Raw genomic sequence first — 15,566 nt, forward strand, 5'->3', positions numbered from 1 at the left:
CACCATGGCAGCTACTTTATTTTATTGAATACATATGAAATGCGTGTGTATATATATATATATATATATATATATATATATATATGTTTTTAGCAATTATACATAAGTTTCAACAAAAGTGGGCTAGATATCCAAATAAATGTCCATTTGAAAGTAGTGTCTATACACCATCCATTCAGATACTGAAAATGTTATAAGGTCCTCAATCCATTGCAATAAAAGAGGTGAGCATTTATCCCTCCAGTGTTGTAGTATCAGTCTTGTAGCTGTCAAAAGGGCACAGAGAATCCACTTACACTGAACATTAATTTCCAAGAAACAGATAATTTAAAAGCATGAACACCAGCAAATACCAAAGACTGTTCCAGTACAAAATTTATCTGTATAATAACCTCCTCCCCAAAAGAAGCTACTGCAGGACATTGCCAAAACGTACGGCTGCATTGTGCTGCCAATTAGCCAAAAACTTGTTGAAGAGACATGGCAGCCATTTTATGAATGGGCAACCCCCACCCCACCCCCATGACAGCCAAATGTGTCCACCGGTCCAAAATACTTGGGGTTCCCTAGTCTAGAAGTCCCCTCCAACTCTAGGATGCTACTATGCCTGATTGCTAGGGGCAAGAGAGAGTGGAGAAACTGAGCAAGGAAAAGGATAGAGCACCCTCCACTCTTAAATCGCTCTCCCTAAATGTGGCTTGTTTTTTCAAAACAAAACAAACCCCAGACCTGTATTGTGGCTTACCCATATTTGCATGTAACATATAATTGACTCAACATATAATTAGCCTCAAAATGACATTAGTAAAGCCAACTTTGCCTCTGTTTGGTGTGCTAAATAGCTTTCCCAACCACCGGGTTGAAAAACCTGTTTGTCCTATAAGCAGGCCTAGAAAATGATTACAGTTCACAACCCAGCTTGGAGTACAACAGGGTAATTAAAAGACAAGTAATCCAGGCCAGTGTGAGGTTCAGAAATGCTGAGGGAGGGAGAAGCCAGGGGAGTAGCCATGTCACTCATGCTGTAATTCTATGCACATTTACTAATGCGCAAATCAGCCACTATTCTAGCACTTAAGTTGGCATATAGCAACAAATAAAACAATAAAATATACTCAAGAATTAACAAAAATTGAAAAATAGGACCAGTAAGAACAAAACTAGCCAGTTGAACTCAAGACCAAATAAAATATATGTTTTGCACCCCCTCTACCTCCAACATAAAATAGGCAATTGAGGATCTTCTGGCAGAGATAGATCCACAGCCTCAGGGCAACTGATCTAAAGGCCCAGCTCCTCCAGTCGTCACTCTTAGGGTGGCCATGTGTGCTATTTTACAGAGGATAGTCTATCTGAAGTGCTGTCCAAGGACAGTTGTCTATTTGAAAGGCTGTTCAGTCCAAGTCTGGTTTTTAAGGTAAAGAACCATTAGAAAGGAGAATAAGCAAAGGCCTTGAAGTTGCCCATCAACCTGGACAGCAGACTGAGCAGCAGGTACAAATCTTCCCCACTATGGTGAGATGCATTGCATTGCTATTTAAATTGGAGTAATCATTCCTAACTTTGATCTATACATACAAATTAGCACATGCAAAATTTATAAAATCAGTGTCCTCTTTTTAGTGACATGTATCCTCTTATTTAGTGATATGGAAGTGGCCACCCTACTCACTCTGCATGCAGTTGGAACTCAGCAACTGAGGCCAAAGAAGATTGAAGTTGGCTAAGGTGTCCATTTGTCTTGCTTTACAGAGGACAGTTCTCTATTTAAAGGGCTGTCCAGTGCAACCCTGGTTTAAAGATAAAAAACTATCAGAAGGCAAATTAGGAGGGCCATCAAATTAATACCAGGAGAGCAGGTATTAAGCACTCAGGTCACTTAGTCACAGTCTTCCCCTCTATAGTGAGATCATGTATTTCTACCCTCATCTAATACAGCAGGGTGACAAACCTACCTTAAGTGCACTTTGCATTGCAGAATTTATACAGAAGTAGATCTATAATATAGTCATCCCATGATATTGTTGTATGCTGTCATCTGCATAATGTCTTCAAATTTCATTCACTTACCATTTTCTTTCTGCAAACAAAAACACCCCCGGTGCATAAAATATCCCAATAATCTATTGATTTTGCCATTGGGGTGTTTTTCTGTAAAGCAATGTAAAAATGTCCCATGGGTTCTTCCAAAGAAAACTAGTCTAGGAAAGCAGGCTTAAGTACTCTGGGTATGAGTTGGCACAAACCATGGGATTTCATTGGGGAACATTTACCTCACTAGAAACATGAGGTTATGGGGGTTGAAAAATCACACACACACACACATACAATATTAGTTCTTAATAATAAATGGTTGACATAATATATTTTTTAGTATTTTCAGTTTATAATGTGCTTCTGCTGACACCACAGACACACATTTATTTGCGGGGACAGTTCACCCACCCTAGGATACATTGCAAAATGGCCGGGTTAAGTAGTAAAATGCCCCACAAAGATCTTGTTCGCATTTTTTACAACCACATTTAAAATGAGAGTAGTTATTTCTAAATGTGCATCTCTGTATATAAAATGGCATATGCAAATTTCATGCAGATCAATGTCTTTTATGGTGATGAGCAAGTGGTGGCTCTAAAGTGGTCGTGGTGTGTGTGCGCTTGGGGGGGGGGGCAGCAACATAAAAGCAAAGCTGCAATTCTCTGCCCATTTACCTGGAAGCAAGTCCCACCGAACTCAACAGGATTTACATCTGGGTAGACATGTATGGGATTACATTGCCGGAGGTGCTTATCTGGGAGTAAACCCTACCGAATTTCATAGGGCTTACATCCAAATGAACAGTCATGAGCTGTAACAGATGGAGGCATACACTGCCAAACCCAGTTCATCAGAGACGAGAAGCGTTATCCTCACTTGACACGCACATATACCACAGGCACTGTGTGCGCGGAACTGTAAACGGCGGGCCCCAAAGGCCGTGTAAGATAAGAGGTATAGCAGTCTGTAAGGGAGAAGACTCCCATCCTCTGCCCCCCCCCTTCCCCTCTGTCAGGGCTGGGTTGGGCCTCAACAAGCGCCTTCGCCTGCTCCAGGCCCGGATTACCCAGCGGGCCTCTCTGTGGCGCAAGCGCGCTGAGGAGGCTGCTCAGGAAAAGGAAAATGGAATAAACAACCACCCCGCCGCAGCCGCCGCCGGGACCATGAAGTAGCCTGGCCAAAGGCCCAGCGTCCCTCGCTTCGCCTGGGTTTCCTCGGCGGGCTCCTTGGACCCCTTTAAGAGAAGCACGAGGGCCGTCCCTTCCCTCTTTGCGCCCCCTTTCCTTCCCCGCTGCCGGGACTCGGGCTGTGTGACAGCGGCGGCCGTGGTACGGCTGCTGCTCCTCCCGCTCCCCGCCTGCCTCCCCATGGTGCTGTGGCCGGCACCGGCGGCGCCTCCTCCTCCTCAGGCGGCCTTGCTGCTGCTGTAGCGGCCGCCATGAACAGCGGCGGGCTCCCCTGCTCCCCCCCGGTGGCTGCTGCCGCGGCGGTAGTGGGGCCGCCCCCGGGGCAGGGGGTTCCGGCGGCGGCGGCCGCGGTGGCCCCCGGCGGGCTGAAGCTCAAGTTCTGTCGCTATTACGCCAAGGACAAGACGTGCTTCTACGGCGAGGAGTGCCAGTTCCTGCATGAGGAGCCCGGCGGAGCCTCCGCCGCCTGTCCCGGGCCTCCGCCGCCGCTCGCCCTCGGGGGACTTCCGCTCGGGCTCCCTCCTGGCCCTGCTGCTCCTGCCGTCGCTGCCTCGCCCGGTCACGGGGGCGGCTACCCGGGACATGGGGCAGCGGCGCCGGTGGCGGGGCCTAAGAAGCCCCCCGAGTTGGTGGGAGGCGGCGGCGGCGGCCACGGAGCGGCAGGCGGCGGCGGAGGGCTGGATGGACCCCGGCTGGCCAGTGAGTGTGGGTCGGGAGTTTCTGCTGGGATGTGTGGGGAGTGGGGGGGGGGAGGGAGGGTGAGAAAGGGCTCCGGGTGGGTCTCTGATCCCAGGACTTGGGCTCCACGGCCTTCTTCCAGAGGAGGCAGGGATGTCAGGTGCGTCTCACGGAGATGTCTGGATGCTCCGGAAGAGGGTGGGCGATGTGGGGTGGCTAGACAAGGCGATGGATTGAAGCTTGCGATGTTTGAGGTTAAAAAAAAAAAAAGTGTTGAAAAGAGCCGGGGAAGGCTGTGGGTATTGCCCCTTCCTTCTCCTCCCCCATGGTATGGGAATTGTTATGGGCGGTGATATGGTCGGCTGACACTCGCTTTGAAAGAACTGACAAAAGGGGTGTGGTGATGCCTTTTTTAGATTTATAAGGAGGCTGGGACTAAGGATATCGATGGGGGTGTGTGCGGCTTGAAAATAAAACCTACCTCCAAAGGGGATACCCTCTTAAAGCAGTAGTGGGAGGCAAAATTCACGATGGCCGAGAAAACCCTAGCACGATTGATAGGCTAGTCCAGAACCCACATGTAATGTATACACAGAAGATTTCCCCCCGCACACACCTGCATGCTCTGGGTTCACCAAGTGTGTCCATGGTTGGTTTTTGTGTTCCTGGACTGATGATCTTTGTACCAAAATGGAGCAAAGTACTGCTTGAGAAACCAAGTGTGAGAACTTGACCTGGCCCCTCCCCCCTCCCCCCATTAGAGAAGCACCTAGCACCTTCTGAGTGTTTCAGAAGTAGTGGAATAATACCTTGGCTATTTGATGGGAAGATAGAGTTAATCTGTCAGCACTGTGTAAAAACGATTCAAACAAACTTGTTGGAGATCGTTTGAAGTGTGGTTTGACGACTTGTCCTCCTCTTCCTGTAAATTTCTCTGCTCTCCTCATGCCAGCTTCCAATTGCAGGTCTAAGTTTGATTAGTTAGATGTTTTAACCTGAAATCCTGTAACATCTGCAGTTAGGAAAAAATGGGTTATTGTTGTTTTGGGTACACCAGGTATAATATAAAGATACTAGTCTGGTACAAACTTCCAGAGTGGTAGGTGTGTTATTCTGTAGCAAACTCAACAAACAGTCATGTAGTGCTTATTTTCCCATGCGTGTTGCATGCAAAAAAGGAAAGGGTAGTGTCTTGTTAGAAAACTACTTAATCCACAGTTGCTAGAATGCTTGCAGTTAAAGAACACCTCTTAGGATAGCTTCACTTGGATGCTTTTCCCACTGCAAGGTGACATCATGTAGGCATCTTGCAATGGAGGTGCACCTAGAACTCAATTTTGTGAATGAGTTCAGTATGTGATACAGAGCGCTGGTGTAGCGTAGTGACTAGCTTAGAGATTGAGTTATGAATCGGGAAGTCCCTGGTTCAGATCTTGCGCTGGATCTGCAGTATGGGGGACAATTATATTGACTTACCTTACAAGGTTGTTGTAAGGATGTATGTGAAGCATTTTGAACAACTGAAAACACTGTACAAATGTTACACTGTTACTTTTGAGCTTGCTGGCAGTTAAACTAACACTGAGCTCCTTTGTATAGGGTGGAATACACATTGATTGTTGCTTGAGTCACTGGGTTGTGGAAGAAGTAGTAATGTGGATTGCGCCATCCGTATCTTTAGTCTGCTGTCGCATTTCATTCCTCTGTCTCACATTGGATTTAGTTACATGTTTTGTCAATAATGCCAGGTTTCATCATCAAATATCTTCATAGCAAAACCCTGCAAACTGGATAGAAAAGTAGAGATCTCCACAACTAGACATATGTCCCAAAATAATTTTGTTAGAAATATTATAGCTTCAAAAAAATTAGTTGCATGTTATGCTATAACATTTTAGTTACCTTTCTGAGCCTTAATTAACAGATATCACATTATCTGGGTATCTTATGTAGTGTACATGAGCTTAGAAATATGAATACTTGCCGTCTTAAGTACTTTTTGCCATTCAGTAGAAAAGCACATGACAGAAGTTGGCCTCAAGAACAGTTGTACTATTGCAGTCAGACCCCTGATAATTGAAGGGAAGCAATTGCTTTCTATAGATTATTGTCCCTCTCACGAGAAGCATGCTGCATCTTATTTTTGGATGTAATAATGTGGGCGAAGCCAATATCTGTTTAAAAGTCAACGTTGAATTGAACAGTGCACTTCCTGGCATATAGAAGGGGAAGAAATGGAAGCAGTGACAAATTTTATTTTCTTGGGCTCCAAGATCACCGCAGACAGTGACTGTAGCCATGAAATTAAAAGACGCTTGCTCCTTGGGAGGAAAGCTATGGCAAACCTAGACAGCACAGTAAGAAGCAGAGACATCACCTTGCTGACAAAGGTTCGTATAGTCAAAGCTATCGTTTTCCCAGTAACGTATGGCTGTGAGAGCTGGACTATAAGGAAGGCTGAGCGCCAAAGAATCGATGCTTTCGAACTGTGGTGCTGGAGAAGACTCTTACGAGTCCCCTGGACTGCAAGGAGGTCAAATCAGTCAATCCTAAAGGAAATCAACCCTGACTGCTCACTGGAAGGACAGATACTGAAGCTGAAGCTCAAATATTTTGGCCACCTAATGCGAAGAGAAAACTCCCTGGAAAAGACTCTGATGCTGGGAAAGATTGAAGGCAAAAGGAGAAGGGGAGGGCAGAGGATGAGATGGCTAGATAGCATCACCGATGCAATGAATATGAACTTGAGCACACTCCGGGAGAGAGCGAAGGACAGGAAAGCCTGGCGTGCTTTGGTCCATGGGGTCACGAAGAGTCGGACACGACTGAATGACTAAACAACAACAACTGATGCATTCATGCACAGCACAGTACCTAGGAGCTGGATTGAAATTATTACATGTAATTTTAGATTTTAATGTTGATATTATTCAGTGCAATTATTTGGCCTATCAGAGGGATGACTTCACAAGCTTCATTCATTTGTGTATTCTCAGACTAATGCACAATGTTAAAATAGTTGCCAGGAGAGAAATTCCCTGGATTTTTGTTAATCTGGTACTTAAAAGCAATTGTTCTTTAATATAGCACCAGTTTGCTTATGCTTTACTGTTGAAGGATAATTTCATGTTTATAACATTAAAAATCAGCATTGCTAATTCTGAAATAAGAGTTCTGCTCCTTAATGGCTGTTTATCAAGGCTCGCTGAGACGTAATCTTCTGTAATGTGTTTGAAATCATTGGAAGGTGTGATGTTTGGTACCGGATAGCTTCAGTACTTGGATGATGCTTGTATATTACATTGAATTTTGTGCAGAAGAAAAACAAGGAAGTAGGAAAAATGCATTCAAAAGGAGTAAATTAAAAACATTTTAAAAATCTGATCAATTTGATTGCTTTAAGGAAACAGGATTTACTGCAAGGTGTCAGATTGCTTTTTATTTTGGTGCAGTCTGAATACATATGGCATAGGTGGGCAATTCGTAGCCCACCAGATGTTTTGGCCTACAATTCCCATCAGCCCTAGCCAGCATATCCAATGGTGAGAGTTGATGGGAGTTCTGGCCAAAACATCTGGAGGGCCACAAGTTTCCCATCCCTGACATACAATGTAGTCCTGTGTATACTTATCTGTGTGTACTTAAGGCTGTTGTCCTGTGTATACTTATCTGGGAATAAGCCCCATTGGGAATTACTTCTGAGTAAATATGCATAGGATTGTACTGTTAGGGTGCAATCCTATGCATTTTTAGACAGAAAAAAGGTTTAGGGAGTGATCCTATGGCTCTAGTCAGTGGCTAGACGGCCATAGGATATGTCGGTTTCTGGGAACGGACCTCGGAGCCCATGCTCCGAGGTTGGTTCCCGGAGAACCAACCTTCCCCCCCTGCCCCATGCTGCCTTGCAGGTAGCTCAGAACAGCCCCGCACTCAGAAGAGGAGCAAGGAGCGCGAAAGCGGGGTGTTCTGGGGTGCATTCCAGGGTGGGGAAGGCAGAAATGCTTTCTCCGCTCCGCCTTCTTACAGATAGACAGCTGAAATCGGCTGTCTAGCCGCAAATGCAGGGTGGCTGAAGCGCGGAGGGGATGATCCCCTCCATGCTTCTCCTGCCCTGCATTGGATAAGCAGTCGCCTCCAAATTCGGAGGCGGACGCCTATCCCGATAGGATTGCGCCCTTAAACAGGTTAGTTAAAACTGTTTATTGGTCTGACAATGATACTTGTTTGAAAACGATAATGGGAGACTTGCAACATTTCTGAATATAGGATATTGTTTAAGGGTGCAATCCTCCATATGTTTAGAGAGAGAAAGTCCTACAATTCCCAGTATGCTCCAGCCAGCTGGCTGCAGAATGCTGGGATATGTAGAACTTCTTTCTGTCTAAACATAACATGTTTAGGATTGCATCCTAAATTGGCGCGAAAGAGGGTAAAAGTAAAACTTGTGTTTTGGGGAAAATATGCAGATAGTTAGGTGACTTGAGTTCCAGTTGAAAAGGTAGAAGGAACACCTGTTAAAATGCTATGACAGTAACTGGATAAAGCACTGGAAGAAGTAGAGTAATAAACCATCCCACATGGATGGGTATTTGGGTCAGGCCAGCATATGTGTTTCTGTTACCATTTGTAAAAAGTCAAAGGAGCACAAATGATGTGGCTGTTACATGCGATTGACTTCAAGCATCCTGTGAATCTCTCTTTGTATGGATTTGGGAAGAGTATATTGATATAATTGCTTTCATATTTTTGACAGTTTTCACCTTGGGAATTACTGGGACCTAGTTGCTGAAAAGAGGTGTATGGGGGGGGGGGGTTTTACATGAGCTGAATGGAAGCATATTTAACCCACCACGAGCCATGGCTTCCACAGGCCATGGGTTATATGAGGGTTGTTTACCAAGTTTACCAAACTACCCAGAGTTCTTTTCAGAAATTAAATATAGACTTTTCTGTGAGATGTTTGATTTTTGTTATCACAGAATTAACTTTCTATGGGTCATTTTTCACATATCATTAACTTTGAAGATCCCTAGTGTGAGTAACAGCACAATCATGTACGTGTCTACTTAAAAGTAAGTCCCATTGAATTTAATGGGACTTACTCTCAGATCAATGTGTATAGGGTTGCAGACAAAGTGATAATATTGGTGTTTGGAGAGGCTGAGGCTGCAATCCAATGCACACATAGTTGGGAGTAAGCCTCAATGAATACAGTGGAACATATTTCTGAATAAACATGCATAGGATTACACTTTCAGAGCACTTTACCCCACTGGAAGAATAATTACTTCCACAATCAGGCGGGATATAAATGTGTTGTTGTTGCTATTATTACTATTAATAGTAGTCTTATGTATATATCCTGGGAAGTAAATCGTTCCTGGGACTTTCTCTTAGGTAAATGTGCCAGGGAGTGCAGTCATAGATATTTATGCCCTGATATATGTGTATTATTGTTTTTGACTCTAAAACACTTCTAGAGAATATTGCATATCAGTGTTATGTTTGTGTTATTTACCTTCAACATAATTGTACTTTGTTATTATGCAACCTGTCCAATAGGACAGAAAGACTAATTTTGGCTTTAGAACACTTCTCAGAGTGCTAAAAATGTTAAAAGCTTTAACAAAACTACCTAAAGAAGATCTTATCTTCAGTTGATGGGTTATTGTGACTGAGAAGTTGGGTCGCAGGTTGTGCCAGAAGCACAACATTCTGAAAGAGGAAGTGTAGAATATTAAAAGAGGCAGGATGATTTGTGTGTGTGTGTAGATAGAGATATAGTAATTAAGAGTGGATTCTGTATTGCAAGTTGGGATGACATGTGTCCCAGATCTTGAGAAGACACAACATCAGTAGCTTAATGGCCTCTTAGACTAGGTTTTTGATTCCCAAAGATGAGAACTCTTGCATTTGCAGGTGACTAGCTTTTGTTTTAAAGAAGACACTAGTCAATTTACAGAGTTGCTGGTTGTATAGAGTAGTCATGTTTAATATATACCACTTGTCATTCCTGCCCCTTAACAATGTCATCTGTAGTAGCCCATGTTCTAATGGGAACAACGTAGAAGTCTTCCTCAGTGACTGCCCACAATGATGGAACAGTTTCGCTGGCCAGTTCACCATAGCCAGTCAGTGTCTGTGCATTTTTTTAGGCAGTAGAAGATGTTTTCAAGTGGGCTGGAACAAAGCCAGTTGGGGGCTATTTAACCTTACTATTTTTATTTACGTTTACTATCTGTATAAGCATGTAAGATGCCCCAAGCTTTAAGGATTTAGTGGCATCCACAGCCATTTAGGATTTTAGGAAAATATTGTCTTCCTGTTTCTTTTGTTTAAAAGGCTATAACTGGCACACAGCTTAAGCCACTGAAGTGATTTTAATTTAAGTCAACTAAAAGGCAATAAATTGCCAACCGTTGACTAAGAATATTGTTAATATATGGGATATTGAATATTTTTTCACAGTCATATTACTTCTAAACAGAAATAGGTCAGCTGTAAGCCCTAGATAACCTACACTATCTCTACTAAATTGAAAGCAATTTTCTCTAGTTATATGTGCTATCATACTTACAAATGCAGAATTTGTGTAAATGGTAGTGAATAACAAGGTTTTGTTCAATTCTTTCATCTTCCATTCAGCCTTCAAAGTGTTCTAAAAAGTTTATGTTGCATTTTGGAAAAGCAGATACACATGTCCAGTGGACTTTCATTGGGTTCAATAACTTTCCCCTTTCAGTGAAAATGTAAAAACGTGTTATGCAGCCTTTCTACAGAACTGAACATTTACAAATTCTTTTAAAATCTAGACTGTTCTCGACTTCATCTATACTAAAATTGACAAAGCAGACAATTTCTAAGATACTGTAATTAGTAAAAACATCAGGTGGGTCTTCCTGGCAAGAATGTATCGTCTGCTATGAAGTGCCCATTGGGCCTATTTGCATGTTCTTGCTCTCTATATGTAGTGAAATTGGGGACAGATTTTGGGTTCACATGATTGCTCCATCGCTTCCCTCCCACACACTGAAGGTACTTTCTGAATTGGGAGATCCTGTGGTTATTTGAACTCATGTTCTCCTTGGATAATGAATCTGGTGGCAATGAATGGCAGAGGAATAACATCTGAACGTCTTTGTTGTATTCCTACCTTCTGCTGCACTGCTCCCTACATTTGAAACATGCTTCATCTCTCTCATCAGTCAATCTCCCTTTCTTCCTTGAAAGTGTGCTTCTTCAACAGTGCCTCAGCAGGTGACTTCATTAGCAAGTATTTCCTGAACTCTCATCTTATCTTTTTTGTATTTCCTGCCATCAGTTATCTTTTGTTTTCACTTACTGTGCTAGTAACTAAAATGAACATTTCTGTTCTTTTATAGTATACAGTGAAAAGTGCATTGTTACTAGAGCCCCTTAAAAGCATTTCATACTCTCTACCTAATTACATATGGACCATCATTATCCAGTTTCTCTGTGCATGGTTTCCACCCCATGCTTCACTTGACCTTCATTCCTACTTTCCCCTGCTGCCAGCTCCCTCTCTTTTAGTGAGCAGAGCCCAGCCACTTAAGCTTAACTGTCTAGTAAACACGGGGTTATGATTTGGAGACTGCAGGTTTGTGTATGTGTGCTCTCCCCTCCTCCCCCTGGTTAAAGGCCTCCTGATTAGTTAAGGCTGGTGGGTGAGAGAGAGATGCAAATGTCCAGTCCACAAAAGCCATGTCCGGGCATTCAGTTCCTCATGCAAGCAAACGTAAAGGGGAAAAACAAGGCTATGCTCACTGGCCCTGCCTTTTCTGTTGTGTTCCTGTAGCCCACTCCCACAGGGCACATGCTTTGCATGCAGAAGGTTCCCAGCTCAATCCCTGGCAGTCCTAGGTAGGGCTAGGAAAGAATCCTGCCTGAGACCTTGGGGAGTTGCTGCTGCCAGTCAGTGTCAATAATACTGGGCTCGATGGGCTAATGGTCTGACTAGGTATATGGCAGCTTCCTATGTTCCTTCCATGTGTTGGTGGAGGAGATCTGAAGCAAAGAGCCTGTTCTACACATTTAGGTCCCTGTGTGATTTAGAACCCTGATTGAACAGGGTTCCAAATTCCATGGGGAGCCTTCATACATAGAAGCTTCCCACTTCAGTCCTTCCCTACAATCTGTGGATGGTGAGAGGTAGGACTGTCAGGGGATGCAGGGCCAGGGCCAGCGAGTGCAGCTTTACCCTTCCCCTCATGAAATAATAATAGTAATTGCATGCGTATGAATGCCTGCATAGGACAGAAGTGTGTCCCTGTGCTAAACAAAGTGCAGCACCATGTTGGCATATGAGTGTCTTGCTATCGTAAGACAGGTATATTTGCTACCAGAGTTTTGCCCAGGACACCTGCCGCCCACTGAAAGTCAGGTGAGAATTGCAAAGCTGGCAGGCATCCTGTAGTGGGTCACTGAACAGTTTCTCACTTGGTTACAGGAATGTGCATTTAGGTAGGCAGCTGTAAAATTTCAGCTTGTATGCTATTGGGAGAAGGGTCTACAAAGCTGATAACTTTTTGAAACAAATTTTTCTTCTAGTTCCAGGCATAGATGGAGGTGCCCTGGCGGAAGCTAGTCTTACAGACTCCTACTTCAGCACCAGCTTCATTGGAGTTAACGGGTTTGGAAGTCCTGCTGAAGCAAAGTATCCTATGATGCAGGTAATGCTTGATTTGGGAAGCAGCTAAGAGGATTAAAATACCAAGATCAATTTCTTTCTAGCTGACTTCTTGTAATCTTGGGTCTATGTTGCTACTTTTCCATGGAGCAGCAGTAACTCTTCCAGTAAATCTCAGAATCCTTGCAATAGGGATTTACAACAGTGCAGTTCAAATTGCATCCCTTTGCAGAAAACACACCTTTGCTGGAAACCCTGAAGTGGTGCAAGAAATGTAAATGAAATCCTGCCTGTTCAGATGTTGCTTTCTTTCTACACATGAGGATGGGAGAAGGTGTTGGACTTACATGTTATCTTCCCCTGTCTCCCTTGCTGCATGTAAAAGTGCACTAGGGGATCCCATGTTTGTTTGAACATGGTATTACCTGGTGCAGTTGTTGCTTTCTGAATGTTTTGAGAGGATGGGAGACATGCAGTGGCCAGGGAGGGAGCTCTCAACCTAGACATCTGCTTCTGATTTCTCTGTGTATAGAGATTTGTGGGAAGCAATAGCAATTGAAAAAGGCCTTTCTTACCAGTTTTGGGGCCTTTTCTTAATTTTGTTTCCCAAATTGTGACGCCTATAACCAGGTGACGGAATGAATATATATATATTCCATCTTGCTTTGTTTGGGCCAAACAAAAGAGTATATATTTTCTTCCAAGAAATCTTTCTCAAGCAAGATCTCAGGGTTGACAGTAGTTGTAGTTCAAAACATCTGGAGCACACCACATTGAGGAAGACTGGTATATGGTGTGTTCATCAGAGAAGACTTATTAAAAAAATAAAAAATAGGACATGCCCAATAAAAAATAGGACATCATGATAAAATGTTAGGATATCTCACTTCTGCCAGCTTAGACTGTTTAATTCTATAGAATTAAACACATATACATATATATATATATATATATATATATATATATTTCAGGTGTAGCAAACCTGGTGCCCTCCAGAAGTTTTGGACTACAATTCTCATCAGTCCTAGCCAGCATGACTAATGGGGAAGGATTATGGGAGCTGTAGTCCAAACATCTGGAGTGCACTGTGTTGCCTACCCTGGATTACAATTTCACTTAGCTTACATGACTTCCATAAAATTGTATTCTCAATTGAGGCAGATTGTTCTTAATGATTTAGAAGTTAACTAGAAGTAAACAGGCCCTTACTTCAAGGATGGACCTCCTGTGTAAAATCCATATAGCTCTTGTGTGCTTTCTAAAATTGGTTTTGATTACTAATCTTAAGGACACAATAGTATGGCCGTTAGACAGCAGCTAGACAGCCATAGGATTGGTCAGTTCCTGGAGAATTGCCTCCCCACCCCTCCCCCACCGCCTCATAGGTGGCGCGGATCATCCCTGTGTTCTGCACTCAGAAGAGCAGCGCAGAGCAGGGGAAAAGGGGTGTTCCTGGGAGCAGGGCTGGGAGTTCATAAGTGCTGGTACGATGCTTCCTTTGTATCATCCAGCCTGCCCACCCCGCACTCAGATGACCTGCAGCTAGACAGCTGAAATCGGCCATTTAGCCACAAATGCAGGGTGGCTGGAGCTCAGAGTTCCCTCTCCACTCCTCGCACTGTGCATTGGATATGCGGCCGCCTCTCCGCATAGGATTGCTCCCTTCATTGTGGAAATGTGCTTAAGCCAAAGCATTGGGATTCTGTGGGGTCTGGGGACTGAATGTGCTGGGCGTTTTGAGAGTCTGTTGTGTAGTGGTTAGAGAGGAGTTTTGGTAAGATATTATTGTGTTACGTAAGTATTTATTTGTTACATTAATATCTCTCCTTTCCTCCAAAGAGCCCAAGGCAGCATGCATGACCTCCTCTCCATTTTATCCTTATAACATTTTATCCTGTGAGGTAGGTTAGTCTGAGAGTCAGTGATTGGCCCAAAGTCATGTAGTGAGAATCATGGCCAAGTAGGGACTAGAACTCAGGTCTTGCAAGTCCCAGTCCAACACTCTAAGCACTACACCAGACTGGCTTTCATCTGGTTTGAACTCTTGCAAGTGTGGATACTTTTGTTTTTGAAGGGAGTTGACACTTAACTTAAACTCTCACGTACACTGGCTGTACCCACCCATTATAATCCATTATAGGCCCCTGGAGAGGCAGTTATTTATTTGTATAAAACATTCCTGTGCCACCTTTTATCACAGGAATTTCCAAGGTGGTGTACAATATAAATAATTATTTAAAAACCTAATACAGTACAATGCAACCAATATCCAGCAGCCATAATAAAATTCAGCAAATTAAAACTTAAGTTACAATTTAATTGTAAAGGCAAACTGACAGGTTGTATTGATCAAAATGCCTGGGTAAAAAGATATGTCCTAACTTGATGTAAAAATGTTGTAAATTAGGTGCCTTTTTAGGGAAGGCATTCCAAAACCAGGGCACTAACACAGAAAAAGCTCTCCCCTTTGTAATTCCATAGTACAGTTCTAATAAGGAAGGCACTTGGAGTAGGGCCTCAGCAGAAAAGCTTAAAGCACAGGCAGGAAAGAGGCATTCTTTAAAGTATTGGGGTTCCAAGCTATTAGAGCTTTAAAGGTAAGTACCTGAGGCAGAAATGAATAGTTAACCAGTGAAGCTCTGTTAAGACTGGAGTGATGTGAACCAATCTGGCACTGCCAGTTATAATTCTGATAGACAAATTCTGCAAGAATTAGAGCTTCTGAGTTGTCTTCAAAGGCAGTCCCATGTATAATGCATTCTAGGAATCTAACTCAGAGGTTACCAGAGTGTGGGTTGTCACAGCCAGCCTGTCCTTATCCAGAAATGACTGCAGCTGACCAACCAGCCAAAGCTGGTAAAAGGTACTCCATGCCATCAAGGTCACCTGGGCCTCCAGTGAGAAAGCTGAATCAAGAAACACCCCCAGATTGTGAACCTGTTCTTTCTAAGGGAGTGCAGCCCTATCCAAAACAGGATGAACACCATTTCCTTGGACCTGAGAGCCATCTACTGACA

General features: G+C 43.6%; 1 protein-coding gene and 1 long non-coding RNA gene across 11 annotated transcripts in view; one reads left to right on the top strand and one right to left on the bottom strand.

Moving 5' to 3' along the window:
• On the bottom strand, window positions 1-3,047 carry LOC146349555 (uncharacterized). Its single transcript, XR_014789016.1, has 3 exons — window positions 2,712-3,047; window positions 1,956-2,080; window positions 1-266 (listed from the first exon to the last, which is right to left on the bottom strand). It is a non-coding gene; the product is annotated as an uncharacterized LOC146349555 (long non-coding RNA).
• A 71-nt stretch (window positions 3,048-3,118) lies between these two features.
• The window catches only part of PAN3 (poly(A) specific ribonuclease subunit PAN3), an 88,379-nt gene continuing 75,931 nt past the window's right edge, over window positions 3,119-15,566 (top strand). For all 10 annotated transcript variants that reach the window (XR_014789014.1, XM_084842931.1, XM_084842935.1 and 7 more), the window contains exons 1-2: window positions 3,119-3,923; window positions 12,471-12,592. Coding sequence is in view for 9 of the 10 variants with exons in the window: in XM_084842931.1 (XP_084699057.1) it covers window positions 3,476-3,923; window positions 12,471-12,592 (570 nt within the window). In the remaining variant the exon portion in view is untranslated. The remainder of the gene's footprint in view (window positions 3,924-12,470; window positions 12,593-15,566) is intronic.

Source organism: Heloderma suspectum, chromosome 3 (genome assembly GCF_057233095.1).
Source record: "Heloderma suspectum isolate Gila_16-S chromosome 3, 16-S_ref, whole genome shotgun sequence".
Taxonomy (NCBI): Eukaryota; Metazoa; Chordata; class Lepidosauria; order Squamata; family Helodermatidae; genus Heloderma; species Heloderma suspectum.